Source organism: Trachinotus anak, unplaced genomic scaffold (genome assembly GCF_046630095.1).
Source record: "Trachinotus anak isolate AG129_WGS33_773 ecotype Australia unplaced genomic scaffold, CSIRO_AGI_Tana_v1 ptg000012l, whole genome shotgun sequence".
Taxonomy (NCBI): domain Eukaryota; kingdom Metazoa; phylum Chordata; class Actinopteri; order Carangiformes; family Carangidae; genus Trachinotus; species Trachinotus anak.
In genome coordinates, this window is record NW_027273863.1 from 7287995 (window position 1) to 7305011 (window position 17017).

Genomic DNA, 17017 nt, shown 5'->3' on the forward strand with positions numbered 1-17017 from the left:
ATACAGTAATAAAATGCTGACTCTTCATGTATCTACTCTTGCTTCGAGGTTCTTTATGGTGTGCAAATTGATTTCTCACAAAAGGATATATTTTACTGTGCTTCGCGACAGCGCATTCACACACAGCTGTCAGGGACATTGAATTATTCTAATAAACTTTGCTGATGCCATTTATTCAGTTGAGGTCATCATCCTTGGATTTCCCTTATTACATATAAGAGATGAACAAAAGGCAGACATATTTTTGAGGGATTTTTGATACAAAAAGGCTGAAACATACAAAAATGTTAGATATCTTGTACATTCAGTTTATGCTTGTATTTTCTCTCCTGGTTTTTGGCTCTTAAATTTTTTATAGGTAAACCCAACATAGTCTCAAAGGTGTGAAGCTCACATTCTTTCTTCCAAGAAGCAGAAATACGTTTCATATCTCCCAGGCCTGCTTGTCTTCAGCAGTGCAGAGCAGTTCAGCAACAGTGAAGCAGTTATTTACTGTATCTGTTTATTCTGTCAGCCATTTGCACTTCGGTTCAGACATTTGCACCCTCTGCAGCCCATCATCCCTGCTGCTGTTTCCCAGTTTAGAGATTTGGGGCTGTTTGTCAGCTTTGAAAATCAACTATCTCTGCAGAAGTTCAGCTGGCAGCTTCAGCACGCAGAGCTCTTCCACTTAAAAAAAGATGAAGACAAAAAAAGATATTATTCAAATTGACATGTTGCTGAAGGAGAGTACCAGTGAAATACCAAACTCAGAAATGTTTTACTGTACATTGGATTATATCTGTCAGTGTTCACAACTGATATCTGCTGTAAGCTGAAATAAACTTCACACTAAAGCATGGTTCAGCAGGAAATGAATTATTGCAAATTTTCACTTTCATATGGCAGAAGTGCAGGTTTGACAGATCTGAAAAGGTGGAGCCACTTTGTGGGCAAGATCAGGTTGCTAACACTTTGTATTGCAAAAGAAAAAAAGTGTATTTTTGGCAAATTCCTAAAACCACAATCACATTCTACTTTTAAAGCAATCTTTTTGGACATTTTTGGATATGCACTTATTTGCTTTCTTGCCAAACCTCAACACCACTCTCCAGCGGTAAGTGTACAGTCAGGAGGCAATAGCTTATCTTAGCATGAAGACTGGAAGCAGAGTTTGGTTTAGCACCTCTGAAGTGCAGTCATAAACATGTTGCATCTCGTTTGGTTACCACAACTTCATGTTTTTACACTTTTACACTTCACACACTGCAGATTGAATAAAGAAAATACCACATGTTAATTATGTAGCTTTAGAGGTGCTAATAGTTTGAACCTTGGAGAGGGCCAAGCTGCTTTGAGCTGCTCAGAACTGCTTGTGGGACGGTTGAGTAGCTTTGGAGACCCTCTACCTCCAGACACACACACCTGTGTTCAACAATCACACCCACTCCATGCTGTGAGCTGTGCAGCGGTGTGGCCTATAAAAATGTTGCATTTCATTTACCTTGCATACAAACATGAGGGTGGTATCTCAGTATTTAAAACACTGTATCACACTTGTGTGATCCCAACACAAACAGATCTGTGAAAATGAAAAAATGCGGTAACTGACTGAGATTTATAACCGAGCTTTAGAGGTGCAGATATTTGTAGTTTGAACTCTTGAAGAGAGGCAGGCTAGCTGTTTCCCCCTGATTCCACTCTGTATGCTAAGCTAAGCTAATCGCCTCCTGGGTCTTGTTCCACACACACAGACACACACACACGGGAGTCGTATCAGTTTTTCTCATCTAACTCTCAGCAGGAAGGCAAATAAGCATATTTCCCAAAATGTGGAACTATTCCCTAAACATAGCTCATATTTTTAATAATACAAAAATAAAAAGACTTTATCAGCGACTGTCAGTGATTCATGAAGTATAAATACAGCCCCGCTGTTCTCCACCATAGCTGTCCCAGAGGATATATACTGTTTTTACAGTAAGCATGCAATGTAATGCACTATTTATGAAAGCTCATGTCAAATTTATTGCAGCTGTATTTTAGTACAAGGATATGTGCATTCACAAGAGTGTGTCCATACTGGTGCCTGTGTGTGTGTCACTGAGTGGGTTTTTGCCCCAGATGGTCTATAAGCCCATGTAGCTCCCACAGTTATCAATGCAAGCTGGAATTATGCAGGCGCTCTTAAATTCTGCAAACAACCCTTAATTCTTAATTTAGATATTAATTAGTTTCCCTGTTACTTGGCAAAGCCCTGTGATTTCCCCTGACACCAGGCATGTTCATAACTGGGGCGTCTGCTGCTTCATGCTGCAGAGGAGCATGTCGACGATGTAGGAGACTCAATAACATGATTGAAACAAGTTCATTAACTGCGACCAAACACTGCAGTGGGCCTGACAAGGAGCATAATCATCAGCTGGCAGTGAAAACACATATAGGAATTATATTTCATTCAGTTAGTCATATCTGTATTAGCTGTATTATCTATTCTGGTTGATTTTCATTTATGGATAATATATTTGGCTTTCTTTATTACTGTTCCCAACAAATGTTTTCTTTATCAATTTATCTGAAGATTATTTCCCTGATGAACTTGTTATTCTGGGGCCTGAGGTGACTCAGATGTTCAATTCAATGTAATAAACAACCAAATCTTACAAATTAAAAAAAAAACTGTGAAGGTGGTATTTTTGCTTGAAAGCTTACTTAAAGCTACAATATGCAAGTTCTGGAAATCAAGCTAGTGCTAGCATGAGGCAAACCTTTCCATTCCTCCCAATACAAGCTAACGCTATCTTGAGACCTCTGTGTGAGAAGAGTAGTAGATCAAAAGCATGCTCATGTATTGTCTGACAGCTGTGAGCTCCCACCCCTGACTTGAGCCTCCTCTGATTGGTTAGAAGGACGAGCCTTGCTGGGAAACTTCACAAGGAAATATCTCAGCACTGTTACCAGGCTGCTTGATGGCTCTGGGTCACAGAAGCCTTTAACAGAACCTCGCCACATAAAAATCTGTTAAGGAACATATTTCAACTAAATAAAAAAAAAATGCATATACCGTAGCTTTAAATTAATTAATGGCTATCAGAATTATTGCTCATCCATTTTCCTTGATAAACTAATCTATTAATTGATCATTTCAGCTCAACATACTATCTGTAATGCAATCGACTGTAATATCTGTATTGTCACGTTGAATGCCTGCCTCTGGTCAGCATTAAATATTTAACAGTGCACGAGAAAAGCTAATTGTCTGATTATATTTCTGTCAGATTGTGTTGTTTCTGTGTCCTCTGATATTTCATCCTGATATGTTATCATTATACTCCCACTTGTTTTTGGCTTCAACAAGCACTGAGCTGCGTTGGCTGAGTCAACATGTTGGCCGATCATCCTCCTCCATCCTGTTGTTTCACAGTCACGTCATTTCCTCCACAGCTTCTCACTTTTGCCTCCATGCAACTACTTCCTGTGACACTCTTGTTGATTACAACCAAAATAGATGATTTTTATGATCATCATTATTTAGCTCCACATGCCTGTCTCTGCCCTTTTCTTGCAGTGCACTCCCATCGTTGGCCATGGATTTGTGTTGGACAAGTACAAGTGTCAGTGCAGGAGAGGATTCTACCATCCGCGCCGAGTGGCACTCAATGGCTTTAAAAGTAGGTTACAAATCCCTCTGTGATATAAAAATACATATTGCAGAGAGCTGTCAGATCAAAACTTTGAATCTTTCAAAAGCAAGCTTTGAGGTTTTATAAAAAAAGATAAATAAATAACAACCTCTTTTATTTTTTTCAGTTGACAGCCACACATTTTGTTTGAAATTGTTGTAATGTCTTTGAACGGGTATCCTGGGGCTTGTGAGGTTATGAAACCTACAGCGTCAGTCACAGGATTTTGACTGTTCTTAGTTTGGAAATGTTTCTATTCTGAGCTCTTGTGGGAGCCACAAGTGGCGTCTGAATCACAGACCTGTTGGATTGTGAGTCAACAGAGAAAACATCTTGTTGGAATAAACTTGAATAAAGGTTTGGTGACACATTAATTGACCGTTTGATAAGCCTCACCTCCCCATAGTTACTGTAGTTACTCTTTCCAAGCACGTCATTTTTGAAACACCAGGTCTCTGATGTGATATAGAGGAATACGAACGCAGGTTTCTCATTCGTAAGTGACATCATAGATGATTTCAGCTGAAATGATACCGGTCGCTAGCAGATTTTGTCAGCTATGGCTAGCTAGTGTAAGATAATGCTATCGCTTAAAACCAGTGCGTCTCATGTTTGCAGTTGAACACTTTGTCACACATTATGGTACATTATTATTACTATTAAAATGTTATTTGTTTTAACATGGCCCTTAAGGTTTGGATGCTTACTATTGAAAATATTTGAGCAAACAACAAGTGGTAAGATTTATGCATTAATGTTTGTCACACAAAGTTTTTCTGGAGTGAAACCTCCTTAAACCAAATAAAGAGCAATAGAACTTTAAATATTATTTTAAATATATAAACACAACCTGTATCCCAACAGTTAGTTAGTTAGCTTGTTAACTGATAACATGTCTCTTATCTTTGGTTACTACTGTTGGTACAGTCGTAAGTTACTTAGTGGGTCATGCTAAAGTTTCTAGCTTATGTAAGAGAAGAAAAACAAAAGTTTAATCCATTCTCCTTTCACTTCCACTCTTGTTTTTGGTTTTGTAAAGTCAAGAAAAGGGCACCATGCTCCAAACTGTTTAGTATCGCTCTTATTAGAGTCCCATGCACATTGCTCCAACATGTGGAGAAATCCACAGCTTTATGCACCTGTCATGTCTTATGATGAGAGGTTTAGTGAACAGTCTGTTGGTATTGTCTGTTCGACAAAGCGCACTCACATATGTTAATTAGTCTTTATTTTGTAGTCAGGTGTGACAATCTCAATGAATACTAATGACTTCAGCTAAAATCTAAACATGTGCACACAACCTTGAACCTTTTCTGTATTGATTTTCTTCCTGTCAACCTTGTGAATTTCATATATACCCATAGCTTTACCTCCCTGCTCGTGCTTTGGATCTGAATGCCTGTATTCTGACACCTTGACTGGAAGCGCTGCAGTGTCCTCGGGCAGAAAGCTTGGCCCTGATGAGTGAGAAAATCAGGGTGGTTTTCATTGCTGACTCCAACAATACAGTGCCCCAGGGGGGATGATATGCTAAGCTGGAGCTTTATTGTAATGCAGTGTGATGAGGCCTGGAGTCAATCGGCGCAGTCTGTGAAGAGACTCATCTTCCTAACCCCGTGCAGACCCTGTCATTAACAATCTCTGCAGCTCAGGTTGGGTCGCTGTAGCTGGTGACCCCGATTCCCCTTCCTGGAACCCGTCTATTATTCCTCATGCTTCCTCCCGAAAACGGAGCAGGCTGCAAACAAATTTTCTATTGTTCCCTAGCAACAGGCCAAAAGGACAGATATCAAAGGGGAGAAAAGATGGAGAGAGAAAAACACGGCCTGCAATGACAAATGAATTATTTGGAAATGTACAGTCAGACCATGAGGAACATGAGATTTGATTTGAATGTTATAATGTGGGTGATCTCAGACACTTTGCCTTGATATCTGTGGTTATCCATTAACTTGATAGATAGATGGATTAGACTCATGTTTTGTGTTGTAACTTTATCACAGTGTTTGCATACTGTACGAGGTCTGGGACTTACAGAGGAATCACATGCTTATCAAACATCATTTTCTAGAGGAGCTGCATAGTGAATAAAGAGGATTTAAACTACAGATTGATTCCAAATCCCTTATAATTCTGGCCTCGTCTATTTCTTTATATGTAATTGATTTAATTCAGATTTCACAGGTGCTTCCGTAAGAAGAAACATATCCAGTCATGCTAAGTGCAAAAACACTCTCGTACACACACGTAATCTAGTGGAAACCACAATCAAGTGTGGCACATGCTGGTGTTATAACAATTACGCAGACTGGAATGATGAAGGGAGAAGTGTCAGAATATTTTACCCTCCACTCCTTCATTATTCCCTCCTCTGCTTAATTAAAGACTGTATTCTTGTAATTATGACCCCTAAGGCTTTGTGATTTATTGGATTGATGATTGCTACACCTTCAAATTGATTAACTGAGCATTTAATGAGAAGTCAGTATTTGACAGCTAAACGCAAATTAATTACAGTCATAATCTTTGAAAACACGACAGTAAATCAGATCTGTGTTCTGAGTGGTGATGAGATATACATTTTTCAAATGGCTGTCTTTCATCGTACCTTAAGTCTTGAATGCACCCACAGTTACATCTAAAGTGGTCTCATGTCCTCAGGTAAGGAGCAGGGCTCTCACAGAGACGACACCTCCGACGTGTCAAGCAAGTGCCTGCCGTGCCGCGAGGGGTGCCCCTACTGCCAGGACGACACGCCCTGTCTGGTGCAGGAGGACGGCGCTCTGCGGCTCGCCGTGGCCTCCTTCCAGGGTCTGTGCATGGTGCTGGACCTGGCCAGCATGGTGGTGGTGTACCACTTCAGGAGGAACAAGGTGAAGGGGAGCTCAGGGGTTAATGTGGAGGAGCTTTAGATGCAGAATGCACAAATTTTACACATCAAGATTACTTAACTAATCATGAGGAGCATACTGAGCCTGTGAGAACAGTTACATAATGTCTTCTGGAGGGAAGTGTGTGTGAACTTGGGATTGGAGGCTCTCATTTTTAAACAGAAAGTTTGTATTTGAACTTTGGGTAAAGAGAAATTTGATTGAAGGATGCATTTAAAGTTTTGGTGTAATCACCTGGCTGGCTCTGGTGGACTCACAAACCGCCTTTCTTTCCATGCACGTGCACAATCAAGGGAGCACCAGTGGGCTGTGTTTGGAAATGTAAAGGCCATTATTCCATCCCATTAATACTGCAACCTCATTTCCAAAACAGTTAGGACACTGTGTAAAATGTAAATAAAAACATAATCTAATTATGTGCAAATCATGTAAACCCATATTTAAATGAAAATAGAACAAAGACTACATATCAAATGTTGAAATGCTGAAACATTATTGTTTTGTGAAAAATCTATTCTCAGTTTGAATTTGATGCCAGCAACATATTTCAAAAGCTTCAGACAGGCTCATGTTTTTAACAACACTCTGTAAACGTTTGGGAGCTGAGGAGATCAGTTGCTGGAGTTTTGAAAGTGACTTCCAACCTTTTTGGAAACAGAGTTGTAGACTACTTGTTCTCACTCTGCTAAGAATGTTTATATCCCATGTTATAAAGAGCCAATATTGAGTTGCATTATGGGAATTGTAGGATCCAAAATTTTTTGAGCTTGACCTATATTAAAACCACAATCACAAAAGTCCTTATAGGCAACTCCAACTGTTTTAATCAAACACTATAAGAGATGGAGGTAAATGATGCTTTTAGACACAGTTAAAAGATAATTGCCCCACATACAGATTTTGTCCTTTAAAGGGCTCTATGAGTTGTGCACTGCACTTCATTTCAGTCTGTAACTCACAGGAGTAACAGGTATGTAATTAACACTAAATTAATATCTGTTTTTGTTTTATTCATTTAAATTATTAATTATTCATTTATCTATTTCTATCCAATAGAAAATCCAACCCATTTCATACTATATGAGCTTCCCTCGGTGTAGGATAATTACAACCAATCCTCGGGCAAAGTTGAGTTGAATCTTTCCCTGTGTGCTATTTATAGACATTTGTGTTGTTGCCTCAGAATCTCTCACATTTTCTCACTTCACAAGAAATGTCCCTGGATCCCTTTGAATTTACATAAAAGACAAAACTCCTGCAAGGTAATGTGGGTAATTAAGTCCGACTCTGAAAAAGTGCAGCAATAAAAATATATATATTCCACTCCTCCTTGTGCTTGTTTGGCTTTGGAAGATGCACAAAAGTATTATTTGCATTTGCCATCAGCCTCCTTTCTGTATGTGAGTGTAAATAAACCACCCGCTCCCTGTCACTGACTGATTGATTGATTGATGGTTTGTTTGTTGTTTCTCTTTCTGCATTAACAGAGCATCCGCACATCTGGTCTCATACTGCTGGAAACCATCTTGTTTGGGGCTTTACTGCTCTACTTCCCAGTAAGTCTGTCTTCTGATTTACACCCACACTTCACTCGGTCGGTCAGCTGCTCCATCAGCTGTCGCTTTTTCACATTAAAGTTAGAATTCCTACATTTTTATGAATACAGCATAAGACCAAATACAGACAGCAACAGATACACACACACACACACACACACACACACATAGAATCACAAAGGATAAAACAACACATGAAGAGAAAAACAGAGGTTACAGACAAAAAGATATAATGTATCTGATCATTGCATCACAAACCTCAGATTTCTGCGTCCTCCAGTCCTGCATCTTGAACAATTCAGATCAGCTCTTTACTAAGTGTCTGTTGTTAAGTGTCCACGGCCCATCTACACCATTATCTCTGTAAACTCCCTGAAAGCTCCATCATTATCATTATCTATAAAATCTTTGTGTTAATGCACTTCGCCGCCCAACAAACACACTTCTGTGCACAGTCATGTGTACACAGTCACATTTAACATTTAGAATATGACATATTTTGGATTCCCACCCATAATGTTCTTATTTCTGGGCAATGTCATAACAGATGTGTTGATGATCCTCTGTCTCCGTAGCTGTGCCAATAGAGGTCTGATACATTGGGATTCATTTTATTCAGTTTGAGAATGATCTTTGCCAGACTGTGGTGTTGTTGAGTTGACAGCTGTTCACGCCCTGACAGACACTGATTGAGACATTATAACATCATTACAAAACAATGTAAGAAGAGGAGTCAATACATCCTGAAAACATTAAATAAGTCTGTCTACTCTTGCTGTTGCACCGTTATACACACATTTCATAGCTGATTTCATCTCTGCATCTGTAACGTATTCCTCTTGTTTATTTTTGTATAAATTGCATATTTTCTATTCATATACATTTCTACATACAACTTAAAAAAACTGATTAATTGACTTTTGATCTTGTATAAATTGTCCATTACAATCATATATATTTGGGATTAAATGTTCGGATTCTGTCTGTGTTAGCCTCGTTGTCAGTATTTCACCTGACTCAAAATATTTCCTTTTAACTGTAACCATATGCAAATATAAGTGACACAGTCCCTAACTATGAGATTATTTGGTTCCCTCATGTGTCTCTTTCAAGCTTGTTTAGTTTTACTATTAGTTTTTCCTTTCAATCTTCTCCCTCTTCTAAACAGTCAAACTTACTAATTTTCCATCCCTGACATGTGACCTTAAATGTATCCCACACTGTCTATATGGATGATACTGAATCCATATTTTTTTTATCTACTACCTTACTATTCACTTTCAAATTGCCTTCCAATGTACAGGGGATTGGAAATGTGAACACTGCTTTACAGAAAGGAAATCACTGAATATGAAGTCAATGGATCGTCGTTGCAGACAAATGCTGCATGATGGTATTTATTAAAAAAAAGGAAAAAAAAGGGGGGCGGGGGGCTTGATCATAAAATGTTATGGTACAAGTACATACATTAAAAACCCAAATGCAGACAAACTCAAGAAGAAAAGTAAGTGTATGTGGTAATTTAATAAACACAAAAAATGTAAAAAAAACTTAGAACAGAACAGGTGCAGAAGGAAAACCTGAGGTTCAGATGGAAACACAAATCTCTGGACTAAGGCAATCCAAAAGCTGGCAAAACAAAGGACCACAAGGAAACACACAAGGGAACGCATCCAAACCAGTGATAACACAAACAAACTGACAAAGACAAAGGGAAAGACAGAGACTTAAATACACAAGGGAGGCAACGGCCACTGAGCACAGTTGAAACACATTAGGGTGGTGCAGACAATCAGACTGGAGGGAAAAGCAAGACAAACACAGGAAGTAAAATACCTCGAGACACTTCACATTACTTTATAAATAAGGCAATAAACTACTGACTACTGTTTCAGGTGCTGCTAGATGTTGTGCTGTACTTCTGATCATTGTCTGGACAATAAGAGAGTCGGACATCACAGTGTGTTTGCATGTACAGTATGAGTTTGTCTCATTGTGTGTGTGTGTGTGTGTGCCTTTGCCAGCCTTTGTGTCGTCTCTATGTGTGAGTGGGTCTGTGTGGGTGGAAGCCAGTGTGCATTGTATATGTGTGTATTTACACTTGTGCACACAGCCCACAGTGCACCTGGAGAGCCGCGTCAGAAGCCCATCTTTAGCAGTTAAACAGATGGAAGAAACCTGAGCGCTATGTAACAGGGAGATTTGATGTAACTGGGGAATTCGCTGCCTTCAAACACTTGCACAGACTGCCAACAGTGAGCCTCAAACACAAAGTCTGATGGCTGGACGTTAGCCATTTTCAAACGGGAAAAAAAATGGAACAAAAAACAAAATCTGTTGAGAAGAAAGAGCTTCAGAGTGCGCGGCTGACTGTCGGGAAGGTTTTGTTCTAATTCTGAAGTTACTGATTACAGAGACATTAGCATTAGAGTGGAGGGCCTGGTAGTTTTTGTGACAGCAGACAAAGGGCTGCAGGTATTGTGGGCCTGTCCATATGTGACCACACTTTGTGTATAATTCTGCTGTGATGCTCAAAATGGATTTGATTTTGCATCTGTCCATCCACCCTCTCCTCCATTCACCCCAGGGATCTCTCAGGTACCAGAAATAACGTCCCGAAAATACCCTGCCACTCTCACACACACTCATGGGTCTTTTCTTCCCTTTGCTCTCACTTCTCACTATTTTTTCTGCATGTCTTAGCACCTTCCCTGCTCGTCTCTACCCCTCCCTCACCCCCTCCCCGTGTTTTCCTTTCATTACCCCCTCTGCATGTTCTCTCTCTGCGTCTCACCTTTGTGTCTGTCTCCTCTCCTGCAGCCTCAACATTTGTTGCTGCTGCTGTGTCTTTTTTCCGCTGCCACCACAAGCCTCCTCAGCTACTGTAAGCTTGGTTGCAGCTGCTCCTGCTCTGGTGCTCAATGCATTTTTAAACAGTCCATCAAGTTCTAGCACAACTTGTTTTAAAAATACATCTGCTGATTAATTGATGGAGGAGGCATTGGAGGTTGGATGCAAACCAGGAGGGCTACCTTCTCTTCTGAGCCATATAAACATGTGGCTTTTTTATCGTACAGTCCCCGGTGACTTTGTAGTCCACATGGGTAGCACTGCAGGAAGGGTGTGACACTGTTTGTGTGGGCCTGTCTCTGTGTATGTTGGTGTGTGTGCACAGGCAGGATGGAAGATGGATTATGAGCGTGTTTAAGTGGATTTGTAGCTTCACATTTTCCCAGCGATTGCGTGCATGTACATTTCTGCATGGATTTGCATTTCTGCATTTGTGTATGTGGGTGTAAGAAACAGCGTGGCCTACTTCTACATCTTATTTGCAGAGGTGATTTATTATTTTGGTCCGTCTTGTAGACCAGGGAGCTGGAAGGCTGGATGTTTGCTCAGGAGGCGAAGAGATGAAGGTGCCAGGCAGGATGCTAATCCTAACCACGGGTTAGCATCAGAGTGAGACATGAGTGGCAGCGGGACAAAAGGAGGATATAGACTGAAACAAGGAGAGTTTGCAAGAAAAAACAAGTGTCTGGGGAATTGTTTCACTCCCACGGGTTTCTTAGATTTGCTCTGTCTGTCTGATCTACACTATCATTTGAACTAGCACTATGAGTTGTAATCTTCTGACTCAAGCTGCTTCACAGGAGTACAAAGGAAGAATATAGTAATTACATGAATTAAACTATGGTGTTAAAAAGGCCTCTTTATGAGTATAAATAGCTTTCACAAATGCAAAGATGTAGAATTTTCCATCAGGAGGGCACAGGTGTGGGTTTATCTTTGTCAGGTGGCAAAAATAACTTGACTTGTATCATGATTTTTCAAATTTTTTAAACAGAGATTGAACTTTTATGTCTTGACGTGATAGATTTTCGAGAAAATAAAAGTACAAAAACCTGTAGGTGGTGAGCTCCTCTGTTTGAACCAACTGTCTGCTGTGAATCGTTTTCTTATCTCACCTGAGACTCTGTAGCTCTGTCCTTTTGTTTTATTGATCTGGGCAACACAAGTCGAGAGTTTTGTGACAGAGACACAATCTCATCTTTTTAAATCAAAAAACATCTTGTATTATGTTTCGACTCTTGAACCTGTGTAAAGATCTTCACATCAGAGCCTGCAGCTCACCTCTCTGTGTGTCTGTGATGCTCAGGCTGCTGCTGACAGGATTTTCAGAATAAAATGATCCCTGACATGAACAAACAAAAAGGCAGAGGGATGCATTAAATAGTAAATATTTCTGCAACTGCTTTCAAAGAAGATACGTGTCCCTACTCTCCAACACCCATGGTCAGGTGGCCAGAAACACAAATTTGCCCCATACCTGCTTGAGATGTCAGTAAGCCACTGTTTGCTATCACACCATGTAAAATTTATTTAAGTGATATTCATCACATTTGTCAACTTGTTGTCCTGCAAAATTCAATCGATACGGATGAAAAAGAAACAGTTTAATAACTGTCTGTGAAAGACAGTGAGCAATCATATTTCCACAAATCTATAATTATTCCTTTAAAAAAAATTCCTGCATCATGTTAAATGTGTCCTCCACAAAATCAGGGATTCGGTTTTTCTCAGAATGGATCTGTAAAATGAAACTCTTTTTTTTTTTTATCCACACCTGTCTGTCTTCCATATACCAACTAATTTATCAGATCCTGAGCCGCAACACCGAGTTAAATCCGGTAGCGGAGCAGTAAGAAGGAACAGCTATAATTCCTGCTCTTGGGTATAAAATGGACTTGGCTCCCCGCTCTCTCATGACTAGCATACCAATGACAGACTTTGGCACGGCGAAGTTTTGATGAGGATTGTTGGATGGAGGGAAAGTGTTGTTGCTGCTGTTCTCAGTGCTTTGACTCCGTGTGTCACATTCTTAATCGGGAGGTGAGAGAAATGTCTGCGCACCAGAGTCGAGCCGAGAGATTTTATAACAGTTTAACTGTGCACAGAGACACATTTTGGCAGAGTGGGTGAAACACATTTCGCTAGTTTTTGAGGCTGTATTCGATTATAGAACATACATGGCAGAATTGTGATGATCAAGTTTACAAGTTGCTCATGATATTTTTTTCACCATGTGTCGTCTTGAGACTCTATTGTACTTGTATTTCCTGGATAACTGTATGAGATGTTGTTTTATATTTTTTGTCATTTCATCAGTCTGTTTTTATCCTGTCTGTTAAAGTGAACACTTTTATTCTTTTAACACATCGCACAGCCAGACTCCAACAGCCTCAGGGCTAGCTGAGAGTTTACTTCGGTTTGCCACAGATGTTCTGTTTCTTTTCCGGAGAGAAGAGGTTGCAGGTGCCGCTGCTTCTCAGGCTAAATTATGCTGGATAGCTGCTGCCTCTTGAATGCCAAGGCATCGTAAGAGCAGGGATAAATCATTGGCTGTACTCCTCAGGGATGCACTTATACTACATCAGTGACTAAATGTAACATCCTCCCACAGCTGGACACTGTTTATTGTGATATACAGTGTAATATAAGCATCCATCTTTTTCCCTTAACATGTGCACCTGTAGTTATGTAATCATGTGTGGATATGATTTACTGTATCTGTGAATTACACTATGCTGATAATGCTGTGTTTTCACTGTTTGCCACACAACCTGCTTCTTAATTGTAATCTGAAAGGATAGATTCACATTTTTTCTAGTGAAATCTTCAAATATTACAGGACTTACAGGTCCAGAATTATGTGAGTTACTGGTGGCTGCAAATGCTCCTCCTGTCCACACTGGCTGCAGAAAGATGGAAATTTTGAAGCAATTTCAATGAATATGAGTGGGGACAACATCCACAGTCATTATTCTGAAGTTCAGCTGAAGTTAATGTGAGATTTCAGCCGCCTGAGTTGGTCAAATCAACTTTCCAAAGTGGCAGTCTTCTGGTACCAAAGTCCTTCTTTGTGTAACTATTTCTTCACCCTGGCTCAGCAAGGAGGAACTGGAAATTTCATCCGAAACAGAGGGTTACTTTGGAATATAACCATTTGACTGGTCTAACTCAGGCTGCCGAGGCCTCGTATTAACTTCAGATAAACTTTGAAATGTGTTTTTGAACAAACTGAGGACTTTATCTTGTGTCCTGTATTGTCAGTTGGAACAATTACCAAGAACCCTTTCAGTGTATAGACGGGCATGTCAGTGTTGCTTTAAGATAATCTGGAAAAAATGTGACCCTATTCTTTAAAGCAGCTATAATTGGTATTTTTTATATCAACAGTGGGTTAAATGATCCACCCACACTGAATTACCACTACTTCTGCAGCTCTGTGGAACATTTTTTCTTACAGTCTGTAACTTTACTGTTTCAGTTCATTCTCAACACTCTTATTATGTTGCTCTAAAAACCCACTGAATGCTACATGCCCAGGAGCAAATGACAGACTGGCAAAGTTAGCCACTGACTGGTAGATACAGTGGAGTATTTCAGAGCAACAGAGTCCAGTTTCCCATGTGAAAACCAAAAGTCAACGTTGTCCTCTAGTGGTTTTCTGGAGAAGCTGGGCTGCCAGTCAGAGTCTTAGTCTGACAAAAGATAAGGAAAATCAGCAAAACCCTACAACGGATATGATCCTTCACACCAACCCTCATTACCTGGGTATACGCAGGCAGAACATACAAAATAATTGGCACACAAAACTCAACACACATCAACTCTAATCCCACAGTGTATTGAGTAATCCCCCCACCCCGGTGAACTGTGGACCACACTCTGTCTGTCTGTCTAGTTTGTTTGGGCTGTGGAGGTCCCCTAAGTTTCGAGACAGAGTGATACCTCTTGTGTGGCGAAACAGCTGTGTAGAGCCGACCAGGAGTCCAGAGAATCACCTCCTCCGCTGAGTGTAGTGAGGCTGCTGCTGCTGAAAGCCATAACTTTTTTATATCTGTATGTTTTGGAATAAATGTTCTGATTATGACCGGTACACCTCTTACATTAGACATCTGATTTATAGTATTCATCATTTATAAGGTGCAACAATCATGCAACTAAAATGAGGCTTTAATCACGCTGTGATCATCAGAGTTTAAGACTTGAGCACCTATCATGTTTAAGTCATGTTTAACAGTATGGAGGATGTGTGTTCACCAGGTGAGTGAAGCAGGTGTTCTTTGCTCCAATGGAAACAAGCACAGAGTCACTGCTCTGGATCTTCAGCTTCATTCAGACCACTGGAGGTTTGACATGTGGTGTCCCACTGAGATACACACTGATGAAATGAAATGCAGCTGCGACAGATGTGCAAATGGAGGCTCTGATCTTTACAGCTCGTCTCCCAGGTCTCTGTCGCAGCCTCGTCCTCAACAGTAACAAATAAATCTGACACTAAGCAGAAAATAATAGCCTTACATTTTACCAGCCACTGGCAAATTCTCTGCTCTGTTGCAGATCAGGCAGAGAGTCGGAAACCTCATCTGCACATGTGCACACAAACACATGTTCATGTCCATGCATGGAGAAACACAAATCAACACACAAATACAGAAACTCAGGTTTAGTCACACATACAAACATACAGGAAAAGAGGTTGTTAAACATCACCACCGAGATATAGAAAATACCCTGTCAGGCTTTCATTTCTAATGTGTTCTGGCAGCTGACATATGAACCACATACAGCTGAGAGATGTCAGCAGGAGCTGTGGAGGTGTGAGATATCTGCGTGGCCAAATCTGCCTCCAGCTCTGGTTCTCACAGGCTTCAGACTTACATCGTCTTCATTTCCAATTCCTCCTGTGTGAATATGAGAGGAATATGACAGGAGAGTGTGATTCACCGCCGACAAGAAAACAAAGTATAACATAATCAACGTGTCCCAGAGTGTGTGTTCTGACGCTGCTGTACCACTCTGCAGGTGACGATCCTGTACTTCCATCCCAGTGTGTTTCGGTGTATCCTCCTGAGGTGGGTTCGCCTCCTGGGTTTCGCCATCATGTACGGCACCATCATCCTCAAACTATACAGGTACGTGACACTGAAAGCACTGGAGGCAAAACATTGGTAATCACCGTGAGTGACACTAACATTTTTTTCACTTTGCATGACCCTCCTCTGAATTATCTCTCTCTCTAATTATAGCAAGGCAACTAACTTAAAGGTTAGCAGCCTGGTGGTGCAGTGGTTAGCGCTGTCACCTCACAGCGAGGTGGTTCTGGGCCTTTCTGTGTGGAGCTGCATGTTCTCCTTGTGCCTGCATGGGTTTCCTCCCACAGTACAAAGCCACTGTTCTGTTAATTGGCGACTCTAAAATGCCTGTGTGTGTGTGTGTCAGGCCGGTGATAGACTGTCCAGGGCGTACCCCGTCCTCACCCAGCGTCCACCGGGATTGGCTCCAGCCCCCGCCGCCAACCTCAAAGGATAAGCAGTATAGCTTATGGATGGATGATGCAAACTGAAAGATAAAATTAAAAATAGGCCCACCTCACCTCATTTTGTTTCCTCTCCTCTCTCCTTGTGTCCTTCTCTCTCTTCCTCTTGTCTCCTCTTCTTGTCCTATAAGCTCCCCCCATGTCTCCCTTCCTTATCTCCTCCTATCTCCTCTCCTCTTTCCTGTGTCCTCTTTCCTCTCTCCCATCTCCTCTCCTCATATTACCTTGCCCTATGAATTAGCCTTTCTTAGTCTCAATAATTCAGTTCCCTCTCACTTGTGCGCACACTCATATGCATGCAGTCTTACCAAAAGGCACATTTGAATTTCACATCAGGTCCTGTCTATCAGCGTCTGCCTACTGAAGTATCTATTCACACACACACACACACACACACACACACACAGACACACACACACGCTTCCTGCTCTTCAGCTCCGAGCAAGTGTTGCTGAAATGAGAGAAGGAGGTCAAAGGCCGGCCAAAGTGTTCCCTTGGCAAAATTACCAATTTGATTTTCTTCCG

General features: G+C 40.8%; 1 protein-coding gene and 1 long non-coding RNA gene across 2 annotated transcripts in view; one reads left to right on the forward strand and one right to left on the reverse strand.

Moving 5' to 3' along the window:
• The window catches only part of gpr158b (G protein-coupled receptor 158b), a 59388-nt gene that overhangs the window by 22858 nt on the left and 19513 nt on the right, over window positions 1–17017 (forward strand). Inside the window, exons 3-6 of the mRNA XM_071492117.1 lie at window positions 3548–3650; window positions 6324–6535; window positions 8041–8109; window positions 15979–16088. Coding sequence (XP_071348218.1) covers window positions 3548–3650; window positions 6324–6535; window positions 8041–8109; window positions 15979–16088 — 494 coding nt within the window. The remainder of the gene's footprint in view (window positions 1–3547; window positions 3651–6323; window positions 6536–8040; window positions 8110–15978; window positions 16089–17017) is intronic.
• Window positions 15605–16097, reverse strand: LOC139629481 (uncharacterized). Its single transcript, XR_011692983.1, has 2 exons — window positions 15969–16097; window positions 15605–15857 (listed from the first exon to the last, which is right to left on the reverse strand). It is a non-coding gene; the product is annotated as an uncharacterized lncRNA (long non-coding RNA).